Below are 18,183 nucleotides of genomic sequence, written 5' to 3'. Positions count from 1 at the left end.
ATTCCTTGCTTTACAATCTTTGAATGTTTTTAACCTGTTTCCAGCTGGCGCTAGAAGATTATCCTATTGTTAAGACTGAGGGTTTGTTAGCTGTGAAAAATACAAATTGATTAAAAATTTGTCATTTTTAATTTAAGCTATTCTATCAAGGTGATGAACTTTACATATGAGGCTTAGATCTCATTTCTTATCCGTGGAAGCTTAGTGACTGAATATCATAATTTAATTTTGTGACTAAATAGAGAAATTAGCACTATGATGTACTAAAACACAAAATACATATAACATACCAGTTTATGTGACAGCTTGCTGTTCTAGGTGGAAGGTATTTAACTTATCTGTTACAGTATGTACCTAAAATCTTATGTAGTCATATTTTTCGTACAGATTATTGAAAACTTGGAAGTCCTTCAGTCCTTGCTTTCTTCACATTTGAGCCGTCAGAGGGAAGTGAATGAACTACTAAGTCAAGAGCCTCTACTTGTTGGAGAAGGACAGGTAGGGTAAAGTCTGATATAACGTGACCTCCAGTAGATTTATGAGTTGGATGTCTTTTCAGGGATATGGTTAAAAGAGAGTAAATAGTATTTTTGCAGTTGCATAACTCACTCTTGTAGTTATTGTTTGCTGTAGCAGGCACTATCAAATAATTTTGATTATCTGGCAAAAGTATTATATAATTATACCTTTTTGTATCTTATGCACTTTCAAGTTGTTAGATGCTATTCTATCTCCATTTTACTAGTAACATTTATTTATGAAATGAATGTTCTCTTTATGATTTCCCACAGGGTAGCAAACAAGCTAGATGCAGATCTATCTGCTTTAAAACCTGCATAGTTAAACTTTGGTAGTAGAGTAAATAAATTTAGTTAGCTGTGTATTATATGTAACTTTCAGTAGCTGTTTGTTCTAGTGATTAGTATTTAGCATAAAATCAGCATGTATCTGTCTAGTGGGATTGTAAGGATTTTGGTGGATTCTTTGTGCATAAGAAAACAACATTCCCTGCATTGGTATTACTGCTGTTCTTATCACTTTTAAATTATACTCTATTTCTAAAAATTATATAGTTATACCTGTAAGCAAAGGAAAGGGGTTGGGAGGGTGGAGAGTATTTTACTTGCCAGTTTACACAGAGTGTAACTAGTTATATATGACCTGCATGAAGGAAAGTTAGGGTTATAATTGTAGAAACAGAGAACAAAATAAGATTGAATGATAGGAGATATTACAAGTGTTGTATGAAACTCAATTCTTTAGGCTTTCTTAAGGAAATTGAAAGAATGAGTGATGTAACTCATAAATCTGTAAAACCCATTACAGTTAAAAGGAAAATGGAATGGAGCTCTAATTCTGTATAGAAAAAATGTTAACTTGTGGAATCCATCACTCATTTAAAGGTCTTATTCCAAGTTTAAATGATCCCAGTGACATGAATTCTGATAGTTTGTACACAGAAGTGTGACTTACTTTATAGGTGTGCCGATGACCCATCAGTTTTTGGTAACTATTCACTTTGTATATGTTTGATGGATTTATATGATGCAAACACAGATGCCAATAGTTTCTTGCGTACACGATTTTTTTTTTTTTAATAACTTTAGCGGTTTTCCAGCTGGCACTAGAAGATTTATCCTAATGTTTAGACCTCAGGTTTTTTAGTTATGAAAAATACAAATTGATTTTTAAAAATTGTCATTGTTATTTTATAGTCAGTGTCTCACTCACATTTTAGGTTGGAGTACATGCAATTGGAAGTCTTAACTTTTGCAACTGTCCCATTGAGATGCCTCAGGACAGATTAGGTAAGGGCCCAAGGAATTCTTATCGGGTATTGTAGGTAGTAGAAGACAACTTGTATTTTGACTTTTTACAAAAAAGGAAGAAATACAAGTGGCAATGGTAGTTATTGATGAGAAGTCACATCACTGAGGGACAGAGAGAGATGGGGAAAAGGAGCAGCATCTGGAGACCTTTGCCAAGGTGCTCATAGTTGTCTTCCGTTTTGGTATGGGTGGAAGGGAAGACACAGTCATCAGACTGTTGTAAATAAGGCAGCAATCAGGGGCTCTAAGCAAAAATTGTCGTCGGCTAGTGAAATGGAAAAAAATTTCTGGAGTAACTTTAGTGAGGATCCCGAAGACAGTCACCATCCTTATGCCTGAATCACTTCTGTAGAAGGAGCGTCTCCCATGAAGATAGTCCAGGTTGGCTGGTACTGGTAAAGAAATGTCTTTTAGCTAGGGAGGTTATAATAGTTTATCTGTAGGGACAGAGACTGGAAGAGGAAGCATAATAGTAATCTTGACGGCCACAAACACAGCAAAGGCAAGAGAGGCAACGTGAACCATCAGAACAGCAGGAAAGAGTAACAGTTAAAGTAGCAACAGATGAAACAGTGGGATCAATTTAGGAATAGCAGCAGCAACCACAGCAACAAGTAATGATGCAGCAAGAATCGTGAAGGTGTAGCTCTAGCAGGTAGAACTAGATTAGTGGACATCATACTAGTTCCACTCAATTACAGGTATAGCCAGTGTTGAGGAAGTGATCCAGTCATCTGGTAGGGTATTGCAGGTGTCAAGTGAGTGAATGAATGGGCAGCTGGAAAGCAGGCGATAGCACTTCACTAGAGGAGTAGTGTGCCTGCACTGAGACAAGAGAGATTTAAAAACTCAATACCTTTTAGGAAAGCAAAGATGCTGAAGCAGATGAGGTTAAGCTTTGAGTTGAACACATGTCCTTCCTTGTCTGATGTGGCTTCCTGTTGTTGCAACAAACCCATTGACTGGCAGACCACACCACTCTAGGCAAACATCAACAGGTGATATCAGTAGAGCAATGTTGTTCGTGGTTCATATCACAGCAAGCGTAGTTGTTTCTCCAGCAGACATGAAAATATGGCAGACCCTACGTTGCTAGCCTTGACAAACTTTTCTTTACAGTCTCTCTTAGCTTCTGTAATTTTTCTTTGTACAAGATATCAGAATTCACATGTTTTGGAAAATATGGACTGTAGATAAGAGCTTTATATGATTGATGTTTTGTTATGGATAGTTAAATGAAATGTAGATTAAATTCAACCATTAAAACCTTTGATTTTCATGTTCATGAAAACTGGTTTCATTTTTAAAGCTCCTGAGCTAATTCAGCTTCTGTAGTCTTACTGAACAGTGGATTATCACAGGATGACAATGATGAACTATCTAAAATCTGTGGTAGCTAATTGCTCTGCATTTGAATCAGCAAATCTTTTACTCAACACAACGGAGCATGCATCAGTAAGATAGCTACTCGTTCTTCTGAGAAAGCATTTTTTGTCATGCCTGATATTACACCAGAACTCTTGAGACCTATCTCCAGCATATCAAAAACCATATGATTCAGATTTCCAACTAATACTTCTAAAGATGATAATACACATGCTGAAAATTGAGTGGATTGATGATTTTTTACAATTTAATTTATCCAAATCACGTAATTCAATTGCTATTTAGTGTTGTATCTCCTTGGACATAAAATCTAAGTTAGAAGGATGAACAGAACTATGAGGTAATCATAGTTATATCTTTGAAATAACTTGGCACAGAACAGCGAAACAAACCTATTTTCTTCAAATGTATATTGCATTAAGTTAAACGATTGTATTTGTTAATATTCCTTGAATTAGCTCCAGAGATGCTTTTATTGGCCCTTGGTGGAATTAGTGATTTGGTAATCTAAATTTTTTAATCTGTACTTCACAGAGTTCTGCATGAATGAAAGTCACTGTTGACAGCTGTAGTGCATGCACAGCTAAAAAAAATTCTACTTCAAGAGTGAATATGATTTATGAAGACTATCAGGTAGGAACCAAGGTTTTCTTTTATACCTACAACATATGTTGTTTACCTGTCTATTCCATTTTAGCTGTCTCTTACCCTCCACCAAAGGGTGCCAATCAGCTAAGTATATATCTGACAGGTAAGTTCATTGTATGAAAATGATATTGTTATAATACAATAAAGTTTCATACATACTTACCTGGCAGATATATACGATTAATGGCCCACCCAGCCTCCCCGCAGGAGACAGGTGGAAGAGAGAAAATATGATAGAAAACGGGAATGGTTCCTAGTCCTGCCGCCCAGGGCAGGCAGGTAAATCACCTGACCTACCGGTAGAGAGTGGCACGAAATTTGAATTTCTGTCGGGGACGACGGAGTCTTAGCTAAGTATATATCTGCCAGGTAAGTATGTATGAAACTTTATTGTATTATAACAATATCATTTTTCTATACAAAATACATTTTTCATCATTTTCATGTAAAGTAAAGAATTATCTTAAAACAGTGGAGCCAGATTGTTAAATAAGAGAAAAGGATGGATATACTTATATAATAATTCTGGGAAAAGCAGTATTTACTATGGTAAAGAACCAAAGATAAGCATTACTGTCAAATAAAGTTTTGTGACTACAAGATAAAGGAAAGAATTAATGGATGTCAGTGATAACAAATCTGCTTGTTACTAAAAAGCAGGTTAGGTTATATAAACAAATTATATGAAGTACCATATTTGATGGCATATAAGACTCCTATGGATATAAGAACCCTCCTTTTTCAGAATGGAATACTAAGAATACAAATTTGCATTTAATGATGTCAAAATATATAGACAAAGTATGCAACTAACACAGCAAGAAAACCTTTTTAATAATAATTCTTTCATACTTTACAAGACGGTGACAATGAATTTATGAGTGTTTAAATTTGCGAACAAAATGAAAACAAAGTAAAACAACAATATAGGTTGAAATAGGAAATTAGTCAAAAGTTTATATACGAGAATAAGACTCAGTAATTTAGTCAAGTAAAGTTATGGACATGCATATGTTCACATGTATATCAGTTTAAGTTAAGCTATGCACTTACAATGTTAGTTGGCTTTTCCGCCAAAAAAATTGTTTTCTTATAAAAAACAATCTCGATAGAGAGAGAGTGGGTGATGAGAAACTGCTAAATTTCATTGTTAAGGATGAGCACAAGATATGTTCTGTTGATGTTAGTAATTATGTGATATAAAACTGATTAAAGTAGGTATCTTCAACTCTGGTGAGAAGGTGTTGGTTGTGAGGGATTTTATTGTAATAACAATGGTAATGGTGGGGATGTTTGATCAAATGCTAGTAATATTACAGTATTATGTATTTGGGCTAGGTACAAGTACAGTAGTTGTCTATGGCATCTGGGTAAACGTTAGCCTACCAGATTTTATTGGAAAAAGGGGGTCTTATATGCCATCAAATACATTATGTTTGAAACAAAATTTTCAAGAAAATTATGAATCATTGCAATCAAGTTAATGAAAGACAAGCTCTACTTCAAAGCCTTTTCTGTACAGTTAGTGAGAACTATATATAAAATATTGTTTGCATAAGAAATGTTCATAGCCACTTTCTATTTCTGCAATATTCATGGTAAGTTGAAGCCTTGCCCCTATTCTTTGTTCTTTTTCCTGAGTTTCAAACCGTGATTATAAATAGTGCTAATGTGAAAACGGGTTACATATTCGTTTCTTACATTTTTTTTTTGCAGCAAGGTCTTCTGTAGTATGCATAAGCATGATTCCTTTTGTTTACATTTTCATTTGAAAATGTTGCAATGTCAACTAGTATGTTGTGAGATTATTATAGTAAAATATGCTTTAGTGGGACAGGGTTGTATATAGAGAAATTAGAATCGAAAACAACCCTTATTTTAAGGGTCACTATTGAATTTATTTTTAACCTGATAATTTACTACAAAAAGAAAATTGATAACCCAGAATTTTTTTTCATACAAGCCCATCACTCATATAATTGCCCTAAACTTGTGTTGGATTAATTGTAGACACTCTTGAATAGCAATTTAAGAAATTTGTCTGCTAGACAGTTGGCAGAGCAGTACATAAGCACACCTTTGGAACTTCATTTTCATCTAGGAATGTTGGTACAAGCTCAGCAGGGCTGGGAGAGGGAACAAGCAATATGAGTGATGGTTTGCATAATGAATGTAATCTTGTGTTATGAAAAATGTTTCATTACAGACCTATCACTTGTTAATGTTCACAAATTGGTATTTCTAGGGAATCTTGAGCTGCTGCAGAAAAAATGTCCGAACAGCTGATTAGAAGAAAGAGTCTTATTGATTGATCATGGGGTTGAGATTAGCAAAGAACCCATTTCTCCAAAAGATGGAGTTACTTCTGTAGGAGTCCTTATTTTATAACATACAGAGTATGTTATAAAATAAGGGATGTACAACTGTAGGTCACAGAGGTGTGTTAACTGGATGTAATGGATGACTAATCACCCAGTGCAGTGGATGCTAATCCTGACAGTTTCCCTAACTTTAAGACTAACAAATAGTCTAATGAAAGCAAGTGCTTGCTTGCCTGAATTAGTACTGGGCCATTTTTGTAACCATTTCAAAAGATCCATAAAGAATAAGTCTGAATTAAACATGTGCTAAGGCATATGGATGTGCTTTCTTCCTCAGAAAGCATAAAGACTAAAGTCTGCACAGTTGCCAAAGGGTAGGACACCTGGTTTTGTGTAAGATTTTTCTGACATATCACAGAGTTTAGCTTAGGTATTGTATGATGAATTTGCTTCATAAAATTCTTTAACCCTCTTATTGTGTAGGACTGATCTCCTTCATTAAGAGGTCTCACCCATGACATGGGACTGATCTGTCATAATTCTTTTGGTTCTAGTAGTTAGGCAGCTCATAACTGATAATGTGTTTCCCTCATCACTGTAAGGAGCTTTTGTCTATATTGTAGCAACAAATGCCTACATATGATTTACAACTTACAGGATAATCTCAGTACCAAGGTTAGACCTCCAGTAACCATCAACATGCTAAGAAGGAAAGGGTTTCTCTCAGTGGTGAAGTAGTACAGGAAAGGGTTTCTCTCAGTGGTGAAGTAGTTCAGAGACTTTTATTTGAAAATGATAATGATAGTAGCAGACCTGAACTATCAGATAGTTCTGATAGTTCAGGTCTACAGTTTAGTGAGTATGGTGATATTTGTTATACAGGCAGTCCCCATTTAATGATGGGGTTCCCTTCCTATGCTGCATCGTAAGCTGAAAAATTGTTGAAAATCCTAAGAAAACCTGACTTTTAATGCTTTGGGTGTATGTATTGAAAACAATGTAAATTGCATTTTTATTGAGTTAAAAAAAATAAAATTTTTATTATTCTGTCATTTTGGGCCCATATTTCCTCAGTTGGGTCAGCATCGTAATCCCGAACGTGTTGTAAACCTGGAAATAATTTCTGAAAATATTTGGAAAGTGTCGTAACCTCGGAATGTGTCAAGCTGAACCTGTCAGAAGCTGGGGACTGTCTGTATTGTAGTTACAGACAAACCTACCTTTAGATAATTTTTTGACAAGGTTTTGTCAGAGATGATCATGAATCAGAGGAAATGACAGAGGAGGAAGCAGATTTGTCAAGGACCAGAAGTGGTGTGAGTAAACTAAGAAAAGGTGATACGATTCATGAATGGAAGACCACCTAAGATTCAGTATGTAAAAACTGGTTCTCCAAAACTTTTATTGGAGTTAACAGAGCCTTCTTAACAGGAAATAACAGGAGGAAAAGTCAACAAGGTTACAATTTGCTCTATAGTTTGGCTTTGAATGACAACATCTTGATTTTTCAATGAACATAAGATCTTTGGTCTATGGAAAATGTTGATGACCATTGTCCACTGTTAGTGAAATCAGCCAAAACCAAATCCTCACTCGTTAACATCCAAGTTAGGCCTTTTGTTTTATATGCTGGTAAAATCAGTCATTAAGGTAGCTATGTAGGCAGTCTGATCCAGGCAATGAGCTAAACATGTGATGAGTGGGGAGGTCGAGTGTCAGTCCTTACAGACAGAATGGGCAGTGGGCAGCAGCAAAAGGGAACAAAGAGCAGGTGCTCTGCAGAGTGGATAAAGTGGGAGGAAGCTGAGCGCGTATGTAGCCAACAGGCTGGGCAACGTGAAAAACAAGCAGGTACCTTACTGTCCAGGCAGAGGTAAAGTAGGAAGCACCAAGTGGGGAAAACCTAGCTAATTTGGCAGATAAACTTGGCACAGCTGGGCCTGGACTGGGCTGCATGGCCTGTGCTATTACATGATAAACCTATGTGAGAACTACCCCATTGAGCTATTGTGTTTATCACAGGAATTGGGCCTGTGTCCACTGCTGAGGTTAGGCTGCCTCTCCTGATACTCCAGCAGGAGCTAGATCACCAGAAGACAGGTGATGGAGAAGGAACACATTGCTATTTGCCCAAGTGAAATCAGGCTGAAGAATGACCTCTGTAGGGATCCCCTGTTAAGGCACCAGAAAGGACAATCTTAAGTGAAGACTGGGCAGACCCATGCACCCAAATAAGCTCTCTGGGCTTAGGCATTTGGGTTAAAGGTGTAACATTGTTTACAAATGCTTTGTAGCATAGACAGCTCACTGGGCATGTCTTCAGCAACAGTAAGTCTATCACAGTAATGACACAGGGAATTGCAAAGATTAAGATTACTGCATCCCAAGAAACTATGATGATTATCTAATTACAATATTAAAATCCTCTTTTAAAGTGCTTAGTACTGTACATGGAAATAGTGTCTTATGATGAAGCCAACACAAGTTTAGGACAAATACGCGAGTGGTTGGTTTTTGATGAAATAAATGCCTTTCTTTAATCAGATGGTTAAATAGTTTTCCATTATTTCTTTTATGATAATAACTTTTAGGGTACCCCACGGGAAGGCGAAAATACTCGAGAAGCACCTGACGGTGAAGAGTCAGCCAAGGCCGCATCAAAACGTTCACAAAATATGGTGCGTCAGGGGACATTTAATGTTCATAACCAAGAGACAGTGGCTACTATTCATGCAACTCTTGATGCACACCTCACAAGGGTAAACAAAGTGCATCAATTCAACACAAGTTAATTCAGTATTATCAGTATATAGTGTTGCATGTTAGAAATCACTTACTGGAAAGTTCATTGCTCAAGACCTTAGGTACAGGCATTATTAACCTTACTGTTGAAAGATGCACAAAGCTTTTATAGTCTCACAGAGTTACACACACTGCTTGAGTATGCCTTGTTGAATATTTCAAGTGTGAATAATTGATTGTAGTATAAAATTGTTATATAGAACTGATGAAACAGAAAAGTTGGTCAGTGGCAAGTTGAAAAGTTTTCATTGTTTTCCTAAATATCTTACATGTAGTCAAGAGTTAGATAATGTTAAATGAGCTGCTCACAGTATTCCCCCTTCAAATGTTGTAAATAAAATAAATTGTTTCTTAATTACATACATTTCCTCAAAATTTGAGCATTAAATCTTGAAAAACAGTAAGGCTAAATGAGTGAGTTCAGCAAAATATATTTTGCTATTAATATTTTCATTTGAAGGTCTGTATGTACATCTACTGTATGTGCATGTGAAGAGCCACATTTAGGTTGCTGTGTGAAGGTATTTTACCATTATAATTTTCAATTCTTTTATGGATAAAACTTTTGTAAAAGGCATGTCTTCTGATTTGCTGAAACTTAAATTTAATTTTATTAAGTGGAATGTTCTGGAATTTAAAATTGTTTTGTGGAACACCTGTGAAATGTTTATGAATGCATCTAAGAGTTAATTTTTCCAGCATGAGCTACCCCACCGTGTTGGGAAGTTGTAGTTTTATAAAATTGTAATTAAGATATGAAGTTGAGAAAGCCACAAGAATTTTAGATGACTCCAAAAAGATCTGCTATGATATTATGGTTGGATGAGTCTTTTGTATATTTTTGTGGTAAAAATCATACTGTAAAAATGACAGGGAATTCTGTGCTCAATATAGGCGTGTATTGGTACCCAAGGTTATGGATATCTTAAAAATAGCATAGTATATTTGTTTTACAAGTATCTCCCTTCTTGCTATATATATTTATAAATAGTAGTCAGTGTTCCTAATCATTTTGTGTTTAAACATAATTTAGGAAGAAAATCAGGTTTACTGTTATGTAAAATAACCATTTTAGTTTTGAAGGAGTAATACTGATAAATTTTCATGAGCCTCTGTTGTAATCTTTTGAGAAAGAATAACCTTAGACATTGGCAAATATAGTCTTGCAACTTTATACTGTTTTTTGGTTACTTTAATAAAATGTATTTTATATGCAAATATTCGTATTGCATACAGTAATACTTCTATAAGTTTTCACAAGTAGAATTTTGAAATAAACAGTGTAAGTACTCTTTTTAAGCAACTGTAATTTGGCACAATTTGCTTTTAAAGTATTTGAATAATAGCTTGCGCTAATGATCATATTGCCTTACCACTGCAGCTATACTATGAGCTTATAACTGTGATTACAAGCATTAGTCAAGTTATTAGACATTTCAGAGGAATAGTACCTGTTTTATATGAGCCTGCATTTAGGATACTGTATCGTTAGCAATTCAACAAAATGTAGAGGATGATTTTTTTAAAGCTAATTACCTTTGATACTCCCTCTAGTTTGAATAAACCTTGGAATAAGTCCTGTTGATACTGGAAAAATTGAAAATTCAGGTATCAGTACTTGAGTATATATATTTGTTAATTTTTTCCCTACACCCACTATTTTATGTTTGTTTTCGCAGTAAAAGACTTGGCCTGGTACCTCATTGAGGTGGAGGAAGGAAGGAAAGTCTTATAATGTAAGTCTTGAAATAGGTTTTTAATCTACTTCCAAAATATCATGAAAGTATATGTAAGTAATTGGGCTTTATTTCTCTTGTTAAATGTATACTTTTCCAAGTAGATTGCACTTAAAAAGTAAAACAAAAACAAAAACAAAAATAAATCACATTTAGCACTTAATGTTTTCTGTTTTGTTTGTTTGGTACCCTTATTTTTTTTACTGCTTATGAATGTTGGAGTAGGTTATGTAAAACCTCATTTAACTGCTAAAAGTTTTCTGAAAGGAAATCATAATTGCTAATCACTTAAGTGAGAGTAGTAACTTTGAAAATACTTTACATGCTAAAATGATAAAGGCAAAACCAATTTTCTATATGATGAATGATAACCTTATGTTTCAGACACTAACTTATGAAATAGAACTATTCAGTAAATAAGTGATTCACATATATAAATTACCTGTTCTCTGGTATGTAGGTGATAGTAGCTAATGATCCAAGAACATGATGGGGAAACAATGGGGGGAATATGTTTAATGGTGGTTTAAGATACAAGAAACAAGCAGACTAACTACCTAGGAATTAATAACTAAGGTTGTTCTCATAATAGTATTGGGCTAAGTCCCAAAGCAAATTACTGAAGTATGCAGAATAGTGAGGTTTTGCTATATCAAATTTAGTACAATGGAATTATGAATTGCTAATAGTCTTCCAAATATTTCATACCTCAAACAAATCTAGAGCAGCTAATGAGTGGTTTTGCAGCACAAGTAGTTAAAGTGTGATGGTCTCATGTAAATGTTGTAAATTACTTTAATTTTTTCTAGATTTTAAAATTTAAATGGACTAATACAGGAATACTGATACGTCTGCGTTACAAAATAAATTTGTAAACAAGATGAAATAAGGTTAGAGGTTAATATAAAGAAAAATTAGTTATAATTAAAAACTAAATACTGTCTTGTATTATTCATAAAGCAGTGTAGAAACTAAGCTCTCTCTTCTTTCATGGCTCTCTCCAGGTTGACTTTAAGAATATTGTCATTAATTTTCCGAGTGAAAATTAAATGAATAATGACAGATAAGGCAACCAGTAACCCTTTTGCTGTAGAATGCAAGTCTCCTGGGCTTTTACACTACCCTTTTCTTGCTCTGTATGAACAGTAGTGTTAAGGAAGCCATACATACTACTACCATTATTATTTCAGTGTGTATAGAGATTAAAGAAGTTATTTTTTCCTTTATAAAATTCAGGAATGTAGCTGATTATGCACCACAAATAATAAATATTTCAATTAAACATATTTAATACGTAGTGATAATCCAGATTGAATACTTAGATTGTCATTTAAATGCTTTCATAACTATGACCTTTGGTCATATTTGAGGAATTATTAATATTCATGGAGAAATTACGGCAAAAGAGGTTTAGGAGGGAACCAAGACTGCACCTATACTTAGAAACTGTAACTGTGACTAAACGGAAATTGTAACTGTCAGATCATAGATAATGAAAATAACCAGTTTTTATGGTACTGCTGTAGGAGCCAGTTCAACTGCACATCTGGTGTACAGTATGAGATTTTATAACATTTAGAATCTATTTTAAAAGGTTTTACTTTAAACTGTCAAATTTAAGGGATATGTATAAAAAATGTAGGATAGCATTTTGTTATACATTTTGTTTGTAGAGTTGTGTAATTTGTAATAGTATGCAAATTTAGATTTGTAAAGCAGTATAGTATGCATACGTATATTGATAGTTTTTATATTTTGTATAAGTATCTTTAACCATAATGTACGCACAAAATTATAGTAGTATGTAGTTGATGTAAATTGAATTGTTGGACTTCAGGTACAAATGCAGTTTAGAAAAAGTTTTGTATGATCTGCCTTATAAGTGGTGTGATACCAAGTACAATCATCACAGGTTTTCATGGTATTTCTTTTAGGGGAAATCCAATTTTCTGAAGTAATTTATTTAAATTCTGAATTTATGTTTTAAGATTTCTCTTTCAAAATATGTCATTAGTCATACTTTCTGAGAGAAATATTACTAAGAGACTTGACATTATGTATTAGTAAGATTTTTTGATCTGTAGTTGATACAAGGCTACAACTACATATGTAGTTTCTATTATCATGCAGTGTGTCCAGTAACTAAATTTTGACATGATTTTTTCACATCTATTGTATAACTGTGTTGAAGATAAATACATGAAAACAGTAAACTAAATAATGAAAATGTTTGTTCTATCTTAGATATGCAAGTTTAGCTTGATACAAATACTAAGTTTCTTCATTCTTTTAGCTCTTGATAGATATAAAATATGCAGTACAGTTGTTGTTTAGGTTGTTATTCAAGTGGTTTGCTTCTCTATTTAATAATAACAAATGCTGGTGTAAAAGAGGTCATGTTAATGTTAGCTATCGTACACATTTGTGATCAACTTATTTAGAGCAAGAGTAGCTTCTTGTGTTAATAATAGAACCAGGAAATGGGTATAATTTTCAGTCCTATATATATGATGCTGCTGCCTTAGAATCAATTTTATCCTCTTGTATCTAATATGAAGGAAACTGCTGGCTGTTTGGCAGTTCTACATGTTTACATCTGTTTTGAAGGTCTTTTAAATATTTGAATGCGAGTGCCATTTTCTGCCATCCATCTACTATTAACATAATTATGAAAGCTCCAGTTTTAACATTTCTATTGTGTTTTAGGCTTTTTGTGGTCAGTGTCATATCACTGTTTTATAGCACAAATAGATGTCATTATCAAGTGCTTTAATAGAAGCAGTAGGTTTCAGGTGTAGTCAAGATGCTAAGTTGATGTAATCTTTCGTATATTTTATAGTGAAGATCAAGTTATGATAAAAGTTTGGGTTTGCAGTTTGGCACTTTGAAATGAGTTTTTATTGCTTTTATCAATTTAATAATCCAATTTAGCTGTGATTCTCTCAATCATTTATGAGTCAGTACATGTTTGCCTTCACTATGTCTAAAGAGAATATATAATTTGGATAAGGTGGCATGCCCTAGTTGAATGTTTTGAGCTAACTTTGGAACTTTCGTTTCAACCATAGGTTTCATTGAATCTGTTTCTTGGTGTATTATTTTCATGATGTTCCTTAATTTTTCAAATTGAGTACATGACAGTAGATTTACTGTACTGTACAGTGATAAGCTACTTTCCCTAAAGTATCTTAGGGTGCTCTGATTTTTTTTCTAAGAATATTATTAGTAAGGTCACACAACTGGTTCATATGATGAACGAGTAAGAAAAAAATGTGTTAATGTTCATTTAGTTTAAATGCAGCTTTAGTTATTTGTATAACTATTCTCTCTTCAATATAAAATGTTCTGATACTGATAGTGTTTGTATTAACTACTTGAATGCTTAATGAAGGATTTACACTCAATTGTCATGTAATTTGCAGCCTGAAATAAAAATAATCTACAAATAAATACTGACATATTGGTTTGGTGCCAATGTTTTGAGGTTTTATTTTTTTATACTTAAAAATGTTTTTTGCATTATTAATGCCTTTCTTTCCATCATGTTCACATGCATGATGATTTATACTCATCCACATTATCAGTATCAGTGCTTTTTGTCCTGTGATTTAAGCAGATAATAGCATGTTCCATATATTTGCCCTGACTGCATTCTATATAGTCCAAAAAATTTTATGACTTAAAAGTTAATTTACCACAATACAGTTTTATTTTTATGTACAGAATTTTCATATGCTACCACAATATCTAAAACCTTTTGAGATAATTGTGAGAGAGAAGTTACTTTTATTCTGACACAATATTTTGTAACTGAATATATCATCAGAGTTGTCAGGATATTTGTCAAAGCCTTATGTTTTGTGGTTGTATTTGTTTTCTGTGGAGGATATTTTGATCTTGTATTGTGTAGCTTTGGTTCTAATTTGCATCTTTCAATATAGATTTAAGATATTGCATCAGTTGTGAATTCCTCCTGTCATGAAGCATTACTGAATATAACTGCTTTTGGAGATATCACTCAACATAACATAACAGTTCAGATGCTCATGACGTGGATTTTTACATTTGTACGATTGCTCTTAATGTAAGTTTGTTTTAGTAGTTACTGTACTATTTTGCTCAAGTCACCCTGTCCTAATTTTGTTATTGTTTTGACTTTGTAAAACATGCTGTGATGGCCTTCCCTATTTACTGCTGGAATTATGTGGTATCACTTGGAATTTTTTATGCATTCTGTATACATGTAAACAGGTTTGAGAAGCTATGTTACTGAAAGAGTTGTCCATTCTAGGCTCCAAGACATAGTTTTCATGAATATTGTTGTTCTTTAGTTTGCTTATGGTATATTGTTTTATAACCAAAGTGCTAAGCTTTACTTGTTTAATAACATGATACAATAAAAATGTCAAATTTATAGTACTGAATCATTAACACAGATTGAAGAACATATAATTGAAAATGAAAGTTGCCATTAATGAAATAGAGGAATACCTTACTTTATATTTAAATACATATAATAATGTTAATGAACAAAGATTACTATGAGTTATGTCCTGTAGTTGATATCCAAATGTTTTACCAAGTTCAGTGAACACTACTGACTTTCAAAGTCTTATGACTTTTTCTCCTGCAATCCATTAATACTGTCACCTAAATAGCATGCTGCAGTCCTTAGTATCAGACTTAACTGTACATTCACTTATTTTACAACTACCAGTCCATTGTTATATAGAGATTTACAGTAAGTTTATCAATATGTATTAAGCCATGGTTCATAACTGTTGTCAGTTTTCTGTGGAAGGATTAGTGCTCCAGACTGTGGAACCTTGAGCTAGAAGTGATTTGTATAAAAACTTTTTTAAAGACTATTATGTTTATGTACTATAATGGAAACATGACTACTTACAGAACTGAACATTTATTAAGGTGGCATGCCTCAAACACATAAGGAAGTAGAATACATAAATAAAAAATTACTAGTTAGTTAAAATCCATGACAACTGATAGAGTACTGGGAGTAGCAATTTATGTTCATACTCAGGTCATAAAGGATGATATAATTCATAATCCATTTCAATATTGTACCATATGTTCCAAGTAAAAGCCACATAACCATTTACAATATACATATATATAAAACCAACAACTGTAATTGTAGAGCATCTGCTTAACAAAATATTGCAATTTAAAACTACATTCATTACTTTTGCTTAGTAACTTCAGTGCACATATCCCCTATGGTATTTAAGCAGCTAAACTGTTCAGTGGCTATTGGGCGACAGCCAACTGGTCGACAGTACAACTGGGTGATAGCCAACTGGTCGACAGGGCAACTGGGTGACAACCAACGGGTCAACATAACAACAGGGCAAGAGTCAACTGAAGTGCCTCAGTGGCGTGGTCGGTATGGTGTTGGTGTACAACCTCGGTGGCTGTGAGTTTGATTCTCAGGCATTCCATTGAGGATTCTACCTCCCCAGCCAACCACGTATGTACATTTCTCAAGCTTCACTTTCACTCCAACCTCTTCCAAGCGCTCTAGCACCTTCTCAAGCAATTCCATATTCTCTTCAACAGTTTCACTCGTAATCAAAATATCTTCTATAAACACAGTCACCTTCCTTCTATCAGACCCAACCAAAACTACATTAATTTCTCTTTGGAAGGCAGCAGGCGTGTCAGCCAACCCAAAACTCAAACTTTTAAACTGGCAGTGACAACTATCACTTAAAAAAGTTGTAACAGGCCTGCTCCCCTCCTCAAGAGGCATCTCTCATCCCATGCATCTTGTACTCACAGACGCAACATTCATCGGGAATCGCTCCTTCACAGTCACTTCATTCACCCTTCTTTAATCTACACACATCCTCAGACTTCCATCTGGCTTACGTACTGGGACTATTCTAGGCACTCACTCTATCACTCTCACTCTCTCAAGTTCCTCGCACTACTCCTCAATCTCTCATGTAACAGGCGCAGAAAAGTGACGGGGACGCTGATATATGGAGGTATCCATCTTCCAAAACTATTTTAAATTCAGGAAGCTTAGACCCCCCAGAATCCTCGTCTCCACGGCTCAACACACCCTGCCTATTCCACAACATCCGCATCAATCGCTCTCTGTCATCATCACTAACATTTTCATCCATCTTAACCAACTATCACCTTCCTTCACACTACCTGTCATCACCTACTGTGCCCTGATGTACCTTTCATCGTCCGTACTTACCAATGTGTGTAGCAACCCCACACAATCACCTTAACGTATATCCCGCACTCGCTTCTTCCTAGCACTCGGCAAAGAGGCCACAAAAACCCAAGGATTCTCCATGTCTAAGATCCCGTTGTACATATGCACACTCGCTCTTACCAACTTACTCGCATCCACACCTTTAACTACATACGTATTCACACTTGTTACTGTTGGCAATCCCAAGACTATCCGGCCATGCAATTTTCACACTAACCACTTCCCTGACCTCACGCAGCACTTTTACACTTTTGTAACCAACGGCACCCCCTTCCATATCTTACTGCTTATCCCTCCATCCCTATCCAAGTACAAATCTCCACGTACATTCCCTTTCATACGCAATTCAACCATATTTGTGCTCGGACGGACCACCATCCCACACTTCTTCAAGAACTTGTACCCTAATAACATATTATATTATCATTCATTCCACCCTAACAATATATATTTATCATTCATTTCCTCGATCACATAAAAGTCACTTTCATCCATTATTACCCCTTCGATTTCTATCCTCTCATGCAACATTCCCACCACTGGCATAACTAAATTCCCTATTCCTTGTACCTCCCCTTTACACTTCCTAACCTCACTCTTACTCCGCAACTTATCACATTTGTTCTTAAAACGAACATTTACACTGCACCCGGTATCAACTAAAGCAACCAAACATATCCCTTTGCACTTCACTAGTACACTCATACACTCATGTGCTCTACTACCAAACCCTTTTTCATGCAACAATCCTTCACGTACATGCATCATTCTCACCGTTGGCATACCAGAGGACCCACCCAACTGGATCCCTTTTTTAACTAGTTTCCCGAATTCCCAGGCTGACTCATCCTCTTTTTCCTACACACACTCGCTACATGACCTTCCATTCCACATTCAGCACACTTCGCACATTGTTCTTTACACATCCTAACATAATGCCCATTCTTTCCACAGTTGCTGCAAACCACGTTCATACGGGTACCCCGACATCCACTAGCTATATGCCCTGTTTGTCCACACCTATAATATTTAATGTCCCTATCTCTCTTACACTCACTCACTAAATGGCCCGTTTGCCCAAACCCGAAGCATGCTTCTAATGCCCACCGACACTCGTTCTTCTTGTGTCCTGGCTTCCCACATCTATAAAACTTCTGCTCTCGCTCACAGCTAACTGACTCTCACTCTTCAGAAAAACACATACGCACTTA

General features: G+C 35.0%; 1 protein-coding gene across 7 annotated transcripts in view; it reads left to right on the top strand.

The window, feature by feature from the left end:
• Window positions 1-15,136, top strand: part of LOC135195621 (IQ domain-containing protein E-like) — a 176,384-nt gene extending 161,248 nt beyond the window's left edge. For 5 of the 7 annotated variants that reach the window (XM_064221962.1, XM_064221960.1, XM_064221963.1 and 2 more), the window contains 2 exons: window positions 388-498; window positions 8,776-15,136. In XM_064221962.1, coding sequence (XP_064078032.1) covers window positions 388-498; window positions 8,776-8,976 — 312 coding nt within the window. In that variant the 3' untranslated portion in view covers window positions 8,977-15,136. Of the gene's footprint in view, window positions 1-387; window positions 499-3,749; window positions 3,846-8,775 lie in introns of those variants that run through there. The other 2 variants (XM_064221966.1, XM_064221965.1) reach the window with 2 other exon arrangements.
• Window positions 15,137-18,183: the final 3,047 nt, after the last annotated feature.

The sequence above is a fragment of the Macrobrachium nipponense genome, chromosome 16 (assembly GCF_015104395.2).
Source record: "Macrobrachium nipponense isolate FS-2020 chromosome 16, ASM1510439v2, whole genome shotgun sequence".
NCBI classification, from domain to species: Eukaryota; Metazoa; Arthropoda; class Malacostraca; order Decapoda; family Palaemonidae; genus Macrobrachium; species Macrobrachium nipponense.
This window is presented reverse-complemented; position numbering and strand designations above follow the sequence as displayed.